The 16,969-nt window shown below is 41.8% G+C and overlaps 1 protein-coding gene across 8 annotated transcripts in view; it reads right to left on the reverse strand.

Annotated features, from left to right (window-relative positions):
- The window catches only part of SAMTOR (S-adenosylmethionine sensor upstream of mTORC1), a 223,074-nt gene that overhangs the window by 120,863 nt on the left and 85,242 nt on the right, over positions 1-16,969 (reverse strand). For 2 of the 8 annotated variants that reach the window (XM_089328519.1, XM_089328525.1), the window contains exon 1: positions 11,072-11,387. The exons of 1 other annotated variant lie outside the window; for it this stretch is intronic. In XM_089328519.1, coding sequence (XP_089184645.1) covers positions 11,072-11,231 — 160 coding nt within the window. In that variant the 5' untranslated portion in view covers positions 11,232-11,387. Of the gene's footprint in view, positions 1-11,071; positions 11,399-16,969 lie in introns of those variants that run through there. 5 more of the 8 variants (XM_002712013.6, XM_089328520.1, XM_089328522.1 and 2 more) reach the window with 3 other exon arrangements.

The raw sequence follows: 16,969 nt of genomic DNA on the forward strand, positions 1-16,969 counted from the left end.
ATGTGCTCCATGGGAGGCAGTAGATCATGTGAGAGACCTAGATTGTGCACCTGGCTATTTGCTTCTGCCTGATTCAGCTCTGGCTATTTAATTTAGGGAATGAATCAGCCTTTCAAATAAACTGAAAATAAACAAACTTAGAAAAGACAAAAGAGAACATTTGTATGCTGTTAATGGGCATGTAAATAAGTATAGCCACTGTGGAGAACAGCAGAGAGGTGCCTCAAAACACCAAAAAAGAACTATCATACGATCTAGCAACCCTACTTCTGAGTGTGGATCCAAAGGGAACAAATCAGTGAGTGAGAGAGGTATCCGCACTCCCAAAAGGTCATTTCCTGTAATGCGAGGTTAGCAGAGAAACTCATCACTAAGTTGAAGCAAGTTCACCTGCCATTCTGAGACATTAAAGTATTCAAAGTCATATTCCAATGGTTATGTCATCTTGCCTCTGATGTTCCATAGATATAAACAAAGTTCTACACTACAGCAAAGTATAAGGACTACAAACTACAAATTGACTTTTGTCAGTCAAATGAAGTTATTCAGTCTCTGCAACTGCATTATTTGTTAGATTTCTGGCAGCAGCTCTCAACTGTGGCAGCAACTGGAATCACCCAGAAGTTTCATTTAACAGGACTGGCGTGGGAAATGGTCATGTATTTTAATGCATCTTAGATGAAAACGGCGCAGCTGATGGTGTATGGTGGCAAGGTTGTACACTTAATGTCTGGTCAGATAATACAGACAGCAGTGAGGACTGAGGTAACCCGAAGAGTCAAATTTAATTAAAAAAAAAAAAAGTATGGATTAAAATTATCTAAAATTAATACTTGGCTCATGGTATATCTCCTTTGGAACAGCCTCTAATTATAACATATTTATGATTAAAATACTTATTTGAGCTAGGGAGAAGGAAATATTAAGAAGTTGGAGACAATATCATGAACATCTGTTTAGTGAAAAATAACTTTATAGATGTATGTATGACCACTAAGATCACTTGGTGAGTGTAACTTTGAACTTTCAAGCAAAAGGACTTTTGAACAAACTCCTGAAATTTAATTTGCATTAAGCAGACAATTTCTATATAAATGGGAATAGGGGACACTCAAATGCCCTTTCAAAACAATGAGGATTAGGCATCTATTCTAAAAGAACAATCATCAGTATATATTAAGGCACAATAAATCAGGACAGTTCAGATCAGAGGTTCTCCGACGTCAGACTTTGGAACCAATATAAACTCTGCCTACAAAATTTAGAGGACTGAAGTTCGGGCTGCAATTTTGTGTGTGTGTGAAGTTAGGGCATATAACTATAAGTAAATATACACAAATACACAAATGGGGCCAGTGTTGTGACACAGTAAGCTAAACTGCAGCTTGCCATGCAGGCATCCCATTTTGAACACTGGTTTGAGTTAAAGCTAGATCCCTGCTAACGTATATGAGAAAGCAGCTAAAGAAGGCCCCTGCCACCCATGTGGGAGACCTCGATGGAGTTCCAGGCTCCTAGCTTTGCCTTGGCCCAGCCCCAGCCATTGGCCCTTATAGTCATCAGAGGACCATATCAGCAGATGGAAGATCAATCAATCTTCAATATCTTTCTCTCTATCTCACTTCCCATCCTCCTCCCCTCCCGTCACTCAGCCTCTCAAATAAATCTCTTTTATAAAAGTTTATTTATTTATTTGATACAGTTACACAGAGAGATGGAGAGGCAGAGAGATGTCTTCTATCTGCTAGTTCAATCCCCAGTTGGCTGCAACAGCCGGAGCTACACCAATCCAAAGCCAGGAGTCAGGAGTTTCTTCCAAGTCTCCCACACGGATGCAGGGGCCCAAGAACTTGGGCCATCTTCAACTGCTTTCCTAGGCCATAGCAGAGAGCTAGACTGGAAATGGAGCAGCCAGGACTCGAACCAGCGACCATACTGGATGCCGGCACTGCAGGTGGCAGCTTTACCCGCTATGCCACAGCACCAGCCCCTAAATCTTAAAAAAATTAAAATTGTTATGATCTTTTAATACCAAAACATAGAGACAGTCATTACATTCTTTGCAGTATCCTATTAATTCTTATTTCTGTGGACTCAAAAATCTTAAAATAAAAAAAAAAATCAGATTGACACTGGTATGTAGGGACCAAGTTTAAGAAAGAGGAAAGAGAAGAAGAGTATTTATTTAAGGACAAGCAAGGCACTTTATAATATCTGTATACTTTACTTTTATAATTTTATTTATAGAAAAAATGATGTTCAAAATGTCCAAAATAATAATTTGGACACTTAATAAAGGATAAAATTAATCTAATACATTCAATGTAAGAAGATATAAGCATAAATTGATGTAAAAATATTTGTATACAAAAGTTACAATTTAAAAGTTAAGAGTAGCAAAAAGATAAAACAACCTTCTTGCAAGGAGAGGTGGTTATAATAGGGACTATGTGACAAATTTTTCTGGTTTATTAAGGTAATCATGTAAGAATATTATTTTCTCTATAGAAGTAGCAAAAAAATAAATAAAAATCTAACATAAGAAATCAATATACATGTCAAAAGTATCAACAGAGAAACTTAAAGGCAACTTTTCATACTGACAATACATCTTTAAAACAAGGAACTCTTTACAAAGTAGTATACATAATACCTACTATGAAAAAAATCGTAAGTTATTGATGCTTCACTTTGTATACTGTGGTTTTATTACAAACTCTTTCAAAGGTACACATGAACAGGAATATGAAAAATAATTATAGCTCTCCAGGACAAGCACATGCTTCAGCATTAAAGTGCCTTATTTTTCTAAGAGAAACCTTAGTTCAGTATTTTTCAAAAAGTGACCAATCATCTGCACACAGGAGATGATTAAATATGTGGATTCCTAAACCCCAACTGCAGACCCACTGAACTGCTTTCTGAAGCCTAGGTATCAGCATTTTCAACACTCAGCAGAGGGAGCACACTAAAGCTTAAAAACCATTGCTTAGGCCGGAGCCACGGCTCACTAGGCTAATCCTCTGCCTGCAGTGCCAGCACACCGGGTTCTAGTCCCGGTCAGGGCGCCGGATTCTGTCCCAGTTGCCCCTCTTCCAGTCCGGCTCTCTGCTGTGGCCCTGGAATGCAGTGGAGGATGGCCCAAGTCCTTGGGCCCTGCACCCACACGGGAGACCAGGAGAAGCACCTGGCTCCTGGCTTTGGATCAGTGCGGTGCGCCAGCCACAGCATGCCAGCCGCAGCGGCCACTGGAGGGTGAACCAACGGCAAAAAGGAAGACCTTTCTTTCTGTCTCTCTCTCACTGTCCACTCTGCCTGTCAAAAAAAAAAAAAAAAAAAAAAAAAAGACACAAAACCTAAGCCAACAGAAACTGAAACTCTTTCAAAATCAAAGCCAATCACCATGTTCTTAAACAGTATTATAATAAACAATTTTTTCTTTTCTTGAGGACTTTAGGTTTTGTCACTGTGAGGATATCTACTCTAATATAAATGAAGCATAAATGGTAGTGGGTAGTTCTTTTACTATTAGCACCCAGCACAATAGAAACTCAATCCCTGGGGTACTCTTTGTGTGCTATGATGGTTCCACTTTCTCCTTCCAAACCTTAACCTTTGTGTTATCCAAAGATCTGCACTGCTAACACATTACCACCATTCTGTTGGGCAATTCACCTGCCCTTGACAGTTAACCTCCCCGGAGATGGATTCTAATCGTAACCTTCCAAGGGATATATTCCAAGCTAAATCATTGCTACCAGCCCTATAATAAGCCAACCTGCCTACCCTGTTCTCCCTATCCCCTACTCTTTTGCAAACATATGAATTTCCAAACTGGATGCTAAAGGCTACTACCTACATTTTCTCAAGCAACAAACCTTGGCATCATCTTGGCTTTTTCTCCTTACCTTCACTAAAACTTCTTTAACTCTGATCTTCACAAAGTCTTTGTCTTTTCTCTAGGTCGGCGATCACTACTGTTATTTGTGTCATTATCAAATTTAAATCAGGTTACTGTAACAGTATCCTAACGAGTTTTTCTTCTAGATTCCCTCCTACTGCAATCTAGAATTTTAGTTTAGTGTTCTTCAATCTCTTTGTCAAGTATACATTCTGTGGCGTTTTTAAATAACGGACACCTATATTCTATAAAGTTCAAAGATAAGATTGTTGTGGAACCAATACATTTGTTGCTTTTGCCATAAAACAAATGCTCTGCATCAATATCTTGGTTTTTACTGTTTTCTTTGAAGCATAAATAGTCCCTAAAAGGATACCTTACCACAAAGATAATAGTAACAAATCAAATATCTAACTTTCACTGCCTGCCCATTATCTGCCTTTCACTGAATTTACTAAATTAATACTACCTTTCTCTAATAGTGTACTGAGTATTAAGCTCCTTCCTCTCTCCCTCTCTTTTTTCTTAAACTGCTAGAATAAAAATTCAAGCTCTCCTACAGTGAACTAAACTGTGTGGAGTCTTTTCCTTATTTATTTTGCTGATCAAGCAAAGACTCTATCAAAAAAGCTTTTTGATTATGTATCACCATGTTTGTTAATGGGAAAAATACCAAATAAAAACAGGGAAAACCCTCATTTGAAAACAGGAAAAAACAGAGAACCTGTTCAAAGTTTCTTAAGGACAAAGAGTCAGTATTTTAAAATAGCTGTACTGAAGGGTCACTAAAGAAAATAAATTAAGTTCAATTAAAAAAAGTTTGTTATTCTAATTTTTAAAACAATTTCAAATCTTTTTAAGATTTTATTTATTTGAGAGGTAGAGCTACAGACAGTGAGAGGGAAAGAGAGAGAGAGAGGTCTTCCATCTGCTGGTTCACTCCCCAGATGGCTGCAACGGCCAGAGCTGCACTGATCCAAAGCCAGGAGCCAGGTGCTTCCTCCCGGTCTCCCACGTGGGTGCAGGGGCCCAAGCACCTGGGCCATCTTCAACTTTCCCAGGCCAAAGCAGAGAGCTGAAAGGGAAGTGGAGCAGCCAGGACTAGAACCGGCGAACATACTGGATGCCAGCACTGCAGGTGGCGGCTTTACCCGCTACACCATGGTGCCGGCCCCACAATTTTGAATCTTTGTTTCAGGACGAACACCAACATTTACATTCACTCTTTCACTTTTAGACTTTCTGATTTCAATTTAGAAGATTTATTTCTGTTTCAAAGACTTCCCTCCTTTGGTCACAATTCCAATTTTAGATGTTTGCTAAAGAACAATCGTTCACTAATCAATTTTTCTGTTTACCCAAAACCACCATGCTGGCTGAACCTCTAGCTCATCCTTCATAGTCTCAAACTATGAAGAAATATTAAACATCTAAAACAGGCTATTTAATCCTTGATTTGGAAAATGCTGTTCACAATTGCTAACCTTTGTAACACCATTTTTCTCTGGACTTAGTTTATAGAGCCAAAAAGTTCTGTGTTTTATTCTGCTTCAAAATCAATAATCTTGGTCATTTTAACTACATTTGTATTATTATCTTTACTATTAACATGGGACTTTTAATGTATAACAGTATAATGAAGATCACTCATAATTCCATGACCTTGAGAAAAACATTGCTAACCATTTAGTACCTACTTTTATTTTTCTGCCTAACATATGAGCTGATGGGTTTATATGATAAAATGTGTTAATTTTGGCATGTACAATAAGTAAATTCAGGGACTGAATTAATTGAAGAAACTTGCTATGATGAAGATATTCATAAAATAGGCTTAAAAATCAAAACTAAAAGGAACAAAGATCTTACTTTTATTCCCAAGAGCTTCAGTCTTTTATATTTTCTTGGAATGTTTGCATGACTACTTTAAGTTTGGAAGAAGAAACACCAGGAAAATAACAACTATTACTGAAATGGGCTCATGTGAATAGGATTATGGGGGAAAAAAATCATACAAAGAAAACCGAAAATACACATGGTTCAACTTCAATTTTCAATCTTACATGTTGTCATCAGGCAGCATATCTGATTAAATAATAAAGTTGTGTTTGGAAAGCAAAATTGGCCATTTCTTACTATAAATCTGTATACAAACCCTATGATATATTTGAAGTATTTTTGGTCAGATTTTGTTGTGGCAGAGCAGGTAAAGTTGCTGCCTGCAATGCAGACATCACATACACCCATAGATGCAACTCCAGGCTGCTCCACTTCCAATCCAGCTCCCTGCTAATGCACCTGGAAAAGCAGTAGAAAATGGCCTAAGTGCTTGAGCCCCCACACCCGCATGATAGATCCAAAAGATAGCTGGTGGCTTTGGCCTGGCCCAGCCCCAGCCAAAGTGGCTATTTGGGGAGTGAACCAGCAGATGGAAGATCTCACTATCTCTTCCCCTCCCTCTGCCCCTGTAACTCTTCCAAATAAATCAATCTTTAAAAAAAATGCACAGCACAAACAGAAAACTATATATGCATACATATTTTCATTTACATAAATTCAGTCTAAATATTGGATGGGCATTGTGTTGCAGCAGGTTAAGCAGGCAATTGGGATGCCTGCACCCCATACTGGAGTGCTGATTACAGCCCCAGCTACTTTGCACATCTGATCCAAACAGACTGCTAAGGCCATAAATGATGGCTCAACTACTTGCATTCCTGCTTCCCATGCGGGAGTCCTAGATGGAGTTCCTGGATCCTGGCTTCCAACTGGTGTAGCCCTTGCTATTGCAGGCATTTAGGGAGTAAACCAGCGGATGGAAGCTGTCACTCTGCCTTTCAAACAAATAAATCTTTAATTTTTTTTTTAAGGACTGTCTCCTATGTACAAATGGCTAACACCAGAAACATCCTTTCTCATCACCACTAGTAGGTATTTCCCTCCAATTTTCTTTTAGTAACTGCTTCAGATACCACTACTGCCTAGAAAACAGATCTTTATCTCCAATTCTCACTTTATCCTTATCCCTACTGACATAGGACCTCCAAGTAGTAATATAGGCAGTAAAATGGAACAGAAAAGGGAAAAGTGGTTTAAAAAAAAAAAAAAAAAAAACAGAAAAGGGGACTGGCATTGTGGTACAGCTGGTTAAGCCTCAGCCTGTGATGCTGGCAAACCATACAAGCACCAGTTAGGGTCCTGAGTGCTTCACTTCTGATCCAGCTCCCTGCTAATGCATCTGAAAAAGCAGCAGCAGATGGCCCATAATGCCTGGGATTCTGTCATCCACATGGGAGACCTGGATGGAGTTCTAGGCTCCTGGCTTCAGCCTGCCACAGTCCCAGCCAATGTGGCCATTTGGGGAACGAAGCAGCAGATGGGAGATCTCTAATTCTTTCAAGTAAATAAAATAAACAGGAAAAAAAAAAAAGAAAACAAATGTATCAAAACTCCCTGGTAGGGCCGACACCGTGGCTCAGTTGGTTAATCCTCTGCCTGTAGCACTGGCATCCCATATGGGCACCGGGTTCTAGTCCTGGTTGCTCCTCTTCCAGTCCAGCTCTCTGCTGTGGCCCAGGAGGACAGTGGAGGATGGTCCCAGTGCTTGGGCTCCTGCACCTGCATTGGAGACTGGGAGGAAGCACCTGGTTCCTGGCTTTGGATCAGCACAGTGCCAGCCAAAGCGGCCATTTGGGGAGTGAACCAACGGAAGGAAGACCTTTCTCTCTGTCTGTCTATAACTCTGTCAAATTTAAAAAAAAAAAACAAAAAAAAACAAAAAAAACAAAAACCCTCCCTGGTAGTCTTTACAATCTACCCACCTATCTATTGCCCCAATTTGAAGCCTTCTCATCATTATCAACAAATATCAGCTTGAGGCTGGCACAGTGGCGTAGTGGGTAAAGCTGCCACCTGCAGCACCAGCATCCCATATGGGCGCCGGTTCAAGTCCTGGCTGCTCCACTTTCAATCCAGCTATCTGCTATGGCCTAAGAAAGCAGTATAGCATGGCCCAAGTCCTTGGGCCTCTGCACCCACATGGGAGATCCAGAAGAAGCTTCTGGCTTTGGATCAGTGCAGCTCCAGCTGTTTTGGCCAACTGGGTAGTAAACCAGTAGATGGAGGACCTCTCTCTCTCTCTGCCTCTCCTTCTCTCCTTGTATAACTCTGACTTTCAAATAAATAAATAAATCTTTAAAGAAAAATATCAGCTTGACAACTGAACTGGAAAACAGTGGAGTGAAATCTTTTCTTACATCTGCAGAAAAATCTCATTTTCCTTATTCCTCCTGCTTTATTTTCAATTCCACTACCAGAGTTAACAGAAAACTTTATTCTCCAACCCAACCTTGTCTAGTCCTCACTACTGTCCTTAACATTCCATGATTATTTTCGTTCTTTCTTCATTCCACACAAATTTATTTCCTTCCCTACCATCTCTCCCTTAAAAACCCACAGCCTCAGCTCAGCTAATGATACCTATCTCAGGGATCACCCATTCTCATCAATTTGTAACCTTTCCCTAACCCAAATTCTAGGACTGCTTCCTGTTTTCCATGTTCCCTCTCATTCTAACATTTGGAGTCATATGGGCTTGGAATTGGGGTGGAGGTTTTTATTCTCATAAGATACATAGAGTGCTATGATGAACTATTTAAACTATTTAAAGCACATTAGTCTTTTTGGGACTTGCTAATTCATCTATAAAATTAAGGGGCTGGATTACCACACCACAATCTGGCTGACAAATTTCTAAGCCTTAATGATAGAGAAACTAAATCTGAGGTAGAAGGCCAGAATTTTCTAAAGGAACTCAGATAAGCTTGCTATTAAGCCATATTTGCGAATCACTGAGAAATGCTAAGTTTCCTTCTGGTCTAACATTCTAAGTGATAAAACTGAATTTTCACTATATTTTCTGGTAGGGAAATTATAAAAGGAGAAGAGTTTCCATAGTTATTAGTGCTACAGTTCAGGTAAGTACTGATTAAACAGGTCTCTGTAGGTTGACTTAGCACCTACGCAGCCCCTCTATTACTATTTTAACAGCTTACTTGCAAATGAAATTTGTAAAACACGATAGACTAGAGAACATCAATATTAAAATACCAAGCCCCCCAAAGTAAAACACTAAAAATTATTTGGAGGAATTATTTGCACAGACTGTTTTCACAGGTGGCCTTTATACAACTAAAATTTGATCTATTTGTCAGAAATAAAGATAGAAAAGGAATGTTTATAGGATCAATTTTACTGCTAGTTCATTGCTAGGGCTTTGTATATCACTGAACAAAGCCTAGAGAAGTCTAGATTATTGGTGGAATTCAGGGTATTAAAATGCCTAAATAACAGTCTCATTCAAATGTTTAGACTGCTAGGACCTTACCTTCCCAGAAGCCTACTAGATCATTCACTCACTTATGAACTACATGTAACTATTCCAGCTCTGGTAACTTTCAACTTCCAATTCTCATTCTAAATATGTTCCTGTGGTTGATATTCAAGATTAAAAACACGTTTAAACATGTGGGAAATAATCTAGAACAAACAGCGTTTGAAGAGATGATGGCACTTTAGCTTTGTGTTAATGTAAGTGGAACCTATTCATAAATGAATAATACAATAATGAAAGTATTATAAAAAGGTAAAAATGGAAACAATTATATGTTAGTCATCTTCTTTAAAAAGATGCACTTCATTTTCTACAAAATAGCATGGTAAATTGCAGGGAAGTGTGTCCATTTATTTCATTTCTCCAAATAACAAAAATCTACAGTGAGTGCCATTATGTAAGTGCATTCTTTGAGTATCAAGACTGATGCAGTTGTTGCTATGGTAACTACTCATTTTACTGAATAAGTTGTGGGCTGAGGTTGAAAGCATTCTTTTAAAAAACAAATTTCAGCATCCTAACTCTGGAACTGTTCCTATTTGCTACCTATTAAAAAAAAACCCATAAGCCATCTTTGGGGATGATTACTCAAGTAGCCTCCATTAAAAGCTAGGCTTGGGTTGCTAAGGGGAAAAAAAACTTTGAACAGTTTGAAAAATGGAACATCACCTTTATTCAAAGCAACAAGACACTGAGTTTTAACTTTCTGGAGTCACTGAAGTGCATGACTCAAAACTTAACCTACCCTTCCAATTCTCTGTCCCTTCACTGCCATAACTTTGCTTCTACTAAACTATTAACACTAACACTAGAAAGCTGCTGACTTTGCAGTCTGCAATTAAGCTAAGTGAAAACTACTGAAAATTATCCACCACCATTTTGATACTCAGAGAAATTTCTGAGCACACAAAACAGAATTTTCACTGCCAAAAATAATGTAGAATTGCTCTGCACAGGAGTCTATATTTAAAAATACCCAGGCTAACTGCAGACTCCAACTAGAATCATTCCTAGGCAGAAGCAAAAGCTGGGAATGATCACTCAAGATCTTCCACGGAGGGGGCTCCCACTGATGGCGGCTTCTTGGGCAACTGTGCTTTCAGCAGGCTCGGTCGTTACAGACTCTTCAAACCAAGCAGTATTTTGAGAACCTGCCCCAGATTTTGCCCTCACCCGCCTAACTACACACTAAGATCAAGTATTTGGAGAGTGGGGGTGGCGGGCGTGGATGGAGCCCGTCCTCCTCTTAACAAGATGAAGTTCAGTCCGCGAAAAGGCCTGCTGACTTTGCAGCCCGGGAAGCCAATGCGAAGAGGCTGAGCGAGCAGGGCCCAAGAACGAGGGTCCGACCAGGAAGCCGAAGGAACGACGGGCTGGTCAGCGCCAGGGAGTGAGGGGCACCTCGGGCTGCCTGCCGCCGGCCTGGCGCTGTACCTCGGCGTCTCTCGCGACGAGCGACCCCTACCTCTCCCGTGTTCGTGCGCGCGGTGACGACAATCTCAGCACCCCGGCTGGGGACAGGGATTTGGAGGGGGTGGGGACTCAGTTCACCCACAGGCCTGGAACTCTCCCGAAGGGCCCTCGAAGAAAAAGGGGGCGGGAGGAGCGCGCCCGACGCCGACGGAGGACTCGGACCCGGCCTGCGAAAGCGGCACCGGCAGTGGCTGACGTGCAGCTCCTTTAAGTTCCAATGGTGGCCTCTCTGGGGGAGGGGAGAAGTGACCAGGGGTCGGGGTGATGACGCCTCCCCTCCCCCCCTGCCCCAGCTCGCTGTTTACCTTCTCGGTACTTCTTGCGGAGTCGCCGGTGGACGCTCTTCACCACTCCCGAGAGCTTCTCCTGCTCCAGCTTCCGCTCCTGCTCCCGGGGCGGCGGAGTGTTCCGGGGCCCGGCCCCCTGCCCACGATCAGCGCTTCGGCGGCCGTCCCCCGGCTCCATATCACAGCCGCCGCCGCCGCCGCCGCCCCTCAGGCCCCCGCAGACGCTCCCCTGACGGAGGAGGTGGGGAAGGAGAAGGCAGCAGCGGAGGCAGCAACCGGAGGAGGCTGAGGCACTGGAGCGACAGATTCGGAGGTGGTCCTTTACCCCCAACGCGCAAGTTGATTGGTGGACTGTGGAAGGCTGGGCGGAAACGGAAAGGGCCGAGAGCCAATGGTCGGAGAGCGCCGGCGGCGCACCAGGTTGTTTGGAAAGGCGAGCAGCTGGAGGAGGCGGGGCTTGCGGGCCGGGCGCTGAAGCGGTGGGAGGGCTTGAGTGCGTGTGCTCTTCACTCACCCGTCCCGCCCCGGATTCTGTGCGCAGGCGCTTTGCGGGGCCTCTGGAGCAGCGAAGTGCTCGGCGCGCTTGCGCAACCCAAGTTTGCTTACTTGGGGGCTTCATTCTGTTGTCCAGCTTTCCTCACGTCGTCCGCGGCCGTCAGCGTCTGCGATTTATAATCTGGCGCGGCGCAGCGAGGGTCATCTACCTGAGCCTCTCCTGCACCATGTCAGACAGGTTCCCTTTAGCTTCGGGGACTGTCAGATGATTTGGCAGTGCAGGAATTGTACGCTACCAGGGAGGAGGTCTGGCTACAAAAAGCTGATTTAGGTCACTGGCCGACAGAGGTAGCGGATGGTGGTAGCCTGCAGTGCTGCTGCTGGTCTAAGAAAAGATAGAGAAAATGGGGATAGGACAGGGCCGAGAAAGGCAATAGGAGCTGCGGGAGGAGGGGGAAAGATGGCAACCCCACAACCGAGGCCTTCCAGAACATTTGCAGTCCCACGGTGTTGGAGGAAGCCTGTCCTGGTGGAAGTCGCTGCAGAACTTCCAAGAATCGGTGGAGGTGACCGCCCGCCCTCTCACTTGGAGGGTTAGTCTATGCAGGGTGTGCCTGAGTGGGAATGGCATCCACTGTGCCTCCTTGGCTCCTTTCCTTGCTTTTGGGGAGCCCCCTGGGGGAATGTGATTACTGACTTCAGGCCCAGAAAGGCGGAACACTGCGCACTAGAGATGTCAACTCCGCAGGAGCTCCTCAAGTTGCCTGCAGCTGCTGGAGCGCTGGCTGTCCAACATGGGAGTCCTTGATGAATTGTTAGCTTCTGACTACCTCGCTTTGCAGTTGTTACCTGATATGGGAACCTTGTTGCAAAGGAGGTTTTTTTTTTTTTTTGATTTATTTATTTATTTGAAAGTCAGAGTTACACAGAGAGGAGAGGCAGAGAGATCTTCCATCCGCTGGTTCACTCCCCAACTGGCCGCAACGGCCGGAGCTACACTGATCCAAAACCAAGAGCTTCTTCGGTGTCTCCCATGCAGGTGCAGAGGCCCAAGGACTTGGGCCATCTTCCATTGCTATCCCAGGCCATAGCAGAGAGCTCGGAAGAGGAGCAGCCGGGACTGGAACCAGTGGCCATATGGGATGCCGGCGCTTCAGGCCAGGGCATTAACCCTCTGCCACAGCGCCGGCCCCAAGGAGGTCTTTCTGATCAATGATTTTATTAATGTGAATAAAACTCACTGCTTTCTGAATAAATGAAGACCCTGAAGAACAGCTTATTCTACCCGCTCTCCAGAACACAGGAGGAGCTGGAGACGGGGAGGTGAAGGGAGACTATTAGACAAATTTAAAGACAGATGATGTGTCCCTACCAGCCCAGTAAAGAGGCAGATCAAATACAGAGACATGGACACGTAACCTTTAAAAGAATGAATTATAATTATGAAGAGAAATTACAAGAAAGTGCCAGAAAGGAGTAAAGAAAACCCACCACTGTAAACAAACTGCCAATTCTTTCCTTGTATATATCAATTGTAAGTGGGAAATGTTAATGCCTATGTGGTAATCTGTTGCAATAGTCACCACTTCAGGAATCAATCCCAAGTTATATATTTACGTTGTCTGTATTACAAGACATGCTGAGGGGCCTACACTGTGGCACAGTGAATACTTAAAGCCCCAGCCTGGAGCGCCAGCGCCCATCACCGGTTTGAGTCCCAGCTGCTCCACTTCTGACCCAGTTCCCTGTTAATGTGCCTGGGAAAGTAGTGGAGGATTGCCCAAGTCCTTTGGCCCCTGCACCCGTGTGGGGGGCCAGGAAGAAGCTCCTGGCTCCTGGCTACAGATGGCTCAGCTCCAGCCCTTAAGGCCATTTGGGGAGTGAACCAGCAGATGGAAGACCTCTATCTCATGCCCGCTTTCTCTCTCTCCCTCTGTAACTGTCTTTCAAATAAATAAAAATAAATCTTTAAAAAAATTTTTGAAAGAAAGTCATGCTGAGATGAACTACTTTATACAAATTTCTCAATATCAAGTATATGTTTCAGCTTACTGAATGCCTTAGTCGAATGCCTGAGTCTAAGGATCAAACAAGGCTTGGAGTTTTAAAATTAGTTAATTTTATTTATTTGAAAAGCAGAGAGATGGAGTTGATGAACTTGGAAGAAGAGAGAGAAGAAACAGCTAGGACGGACCTGCTGTCGCCCAGGAGTTATGTTCCCAGGAAGCTGGAGTTGGATGTGGAGCCTGAATTTGAGCCCAGGCAGTCTGATATATGGGATATGGGCATCCCAAGCAGTTTCTTAACTTCTAAAGGTGAAATGCCTGCCCAAACATAATCTAGTGCAAATTCCCTTCTAGAAGATGGTACTGGTTGTGCTACCTCCTGTGTACATGTTGATGTTTATTTCAGTGCACTTTACCAAATGTAGACATTAAAAATTTATAGTAATTGAGTTTTTGAATTCTTAGTTTTTATAAGGCAGAGAGAAATAATTCTATCCATTGGTTCACTCTCTATATTCCTGCAACAGCCAGGGCTGGGCATTGCAAGTGACATTTTAACTGCTACTCTAAACTCCACCTCTGAGATTTTTTTTAAAAGGTCTCTATTTTAAAGAAATCTGTGGGAATTTCCTTCTGTGTCTTAACTTGACAGCATAATATTTAACTTAAAATATCAAAAAGAATAAAAAAAGGAAGCAGGTTTTTGATGCATTAGTCTTTGGATGACTGCAACTCATATTGGAATGAACCCTCTGCTCCAATTCTAGCTTCCTGCTAATGTGCACCCTGGAAGCTGCAGAGGATGACTCGGGGTCTTGGGTTCTTGCTACCCACAAGGTAGACCCAGATTAGGTTCCGGGCTCCTGGCTTCCATTTAGTTCAACTCTCCCATTATGAGTCTAAGTTAGCCATCTTTCTACCTTTCAAATAAGATGAGAACAAATTAAACATGTTTTAAAAAGAGTATGCAGCACCTACTTAAAAAAAAAAAAAAAGAATAAAAAGGAACTTGTTGATCTCTCTTTTCATCTATCCCTCTCTGTAACTGCCTTTCAAATAAATAAATCCTTAAAGAAGAAAATGAATACTGGTGTTTACTTTTAAAAAGGAAAAAGAATTTATTTAAGACTATTTACTCATTATTTTCCAGTAAATTGAAGAACCCACATTTCCCATTTGTTTTTTACACCCCACTTTGCTGAGAAGCAGTTCAAGCAGTAGCAAATAAGCAGATTTTATTTTAAATCTGCACAAATTCAGATGGGGCATAGAGGGACAAGTCCTGAGTTTTCTTAACAGGACTTGGAAACTGGCTGAAGTTCACAGTGTAAAAGGAAGTTTATAACTACCCTCCTCCAATGAGATTAGGGGAAAAAAAAAACAAAAACACTTTATTTGTTAAGGTAGCACAGAGAGGAATGATAATGGGATTTTCCACTTAAGTAAGTGTACTAATTGCTGTTAAATGGAAAGAAGCTTGGTGCCATATTCAACCAACAATCCCTATACCCAGGAAACTAGAACTTTCCTTCCCTTGTGGTGACAAGTTTTTATTTACTGTAAACATCCTATTTTTAAAAATTCTCTCATTATTATTTCAAATGACTCTTGGGGGAAAGGAATGTTGGAATAAAACCTTCTTCACTGAGCAGAGCAAACCAGTCTGAGAAAGAGGCATTTCAGCACTAAGCCACTGCTAACTAAATTTCTCATCCTCATTCTTTGCCAGCTTCTCCACCCTTCTCCATGTGCATGTAATATTTCCTCATAAACTTCCTGTGTCAAACAGCCACTCAGTGTAGGGGAAAGTTCTTTAGTAAGAAAAAAGACCTCTTTCTCTTTATTTACTGTTATATTCTTAGTGCGGAACACAAATATCTACAGATGACATAAGGAGTCACCATATTTTAATAATGAAATATGTTTTATTTTCAAAAACAATGTTAAAATATGAATTGGTGATGAAAAGTAAGTTTTAGAAATCAAAATCAAAATCTGAGATGTGGTGCTGAGTTAACCAATACATTCTGAGTGCACACTGCAAAAATGTCCATTTCATTTGGGCATTATTGATTCATGTAGACGAGAGGAGACTATATAATGGAAATTGGAGTTTTTTGTGTTATCTACAGCATTTATTCTTATTCTTCACAGTTTATTTTGGTATTATATATTTCATTTTGGTCTTTATTATCAAAATCCTAAGAACAATTAGATTTTAATGTCATAGACTATTAGTATTAAAATTATATTTTGTAAATATACAACACTGGACGTCAATAGTGAAAAAATACTTGGTCCAACTCATTATTAATGGAGATAGAGCTGTGTTCTACGCTGGACAAATCTTTGCCTCATGACTATTTAAAAATAAGATTTTCAGAAATTGAATTCAAATGAATTCTGGAGGGGCCGGCTCTGTGGCGCAGCAGGTTAAAGCCCTGGCCTGAAGCTCTGGCATCCCATATGGGTGCTGGTTCTAGTCCTGGCTGCTCCTCTTCCGATCTAGCTCTCTGCTTTGGCCTGGGAAAGCAGTAGAAGATGGCCCAAGTCCCTGGGCCCCTGCACCTGTGTGGGAGACCCGGAAGAAGGTCCTGGCTCCTGGCTTCAGATCAGCGTAGCTCCAGCCATTGTGGCCATCTGGTGAGTGAACTAGCAGATGGAAGACCTCTCTCTCTCTCTGCCTCTCCTTCTCCCTGTAACTCTGTCTTTCAAATAAATAGAATAAATCTTAAAAAAAAATGAATGCTGGAAAACTGAAATCAATTATTTTGAAAATATTTAACTGCTATTTGATTTTACATTTTTTAAAAATTTATTTATTATTTGAAAGGCAGAATTACAGAGAACAGAGAGGGATCTTCCATCCACTGTTTCACCTCCCAAATGACCACAATGGCTGGAGCTGATTCCACCTGAAGCCAGAAGCAAGGAGCTTCCTCTGGCTTTCCTGAGTGGGTTTAGGGACCCAAGCACTTGGGCCATCTTCCACTGCTTTCCCAGGTGCATTAGCAGGGAGCTGTATAGGAAGTAGAGGAGACTCCAAATGGCACCCATGTGGGATGCTGGCACTGTAGGCAGCAGCTTTACCCGTTACACCATGGCATCAGCTCCTGAATAAATTTTGCCCATGAACTTAAAAATACCTAAGTAGCAAACTCAAAAATTTAAAAGATAGAGGTATCATTAATTGTGTGAATTAGAAACTCTTGAAAAGCTTTTTGTTTTTCATTTTTTATTTCAAATCGAGCTTTCTTTGAAAAATGTATTTTATGTTTTGATAGAAACAGTGGAGAACTGGAAAGAAAAGAAATATTTTCATTGATATATTTTCATTCAGTATGGCACATTTTAGAAACTTCTGCTTATGATGACAGGATTGTTTAATTTAAAAAAATTATTTTTGGGGGTGGGC

The sequence above is a fragment of the Oryctolagus cuniculus genome, chromosome 3 (genome assembly GCF_051225735.1).
Source record: "Oryctolagus cuniculus isolate XC-2025 breed Fujian yellow rabbit chromosome 3, ASM5122573v1, whole genome shotgun sequence".
NCBI classification, from domain to species: Eukaryota; Metazoa; Chordata; class Mammalia; order Lagomorpha; family Leporidae; genus Oryctolagus; species Oryctolagus cuniculus.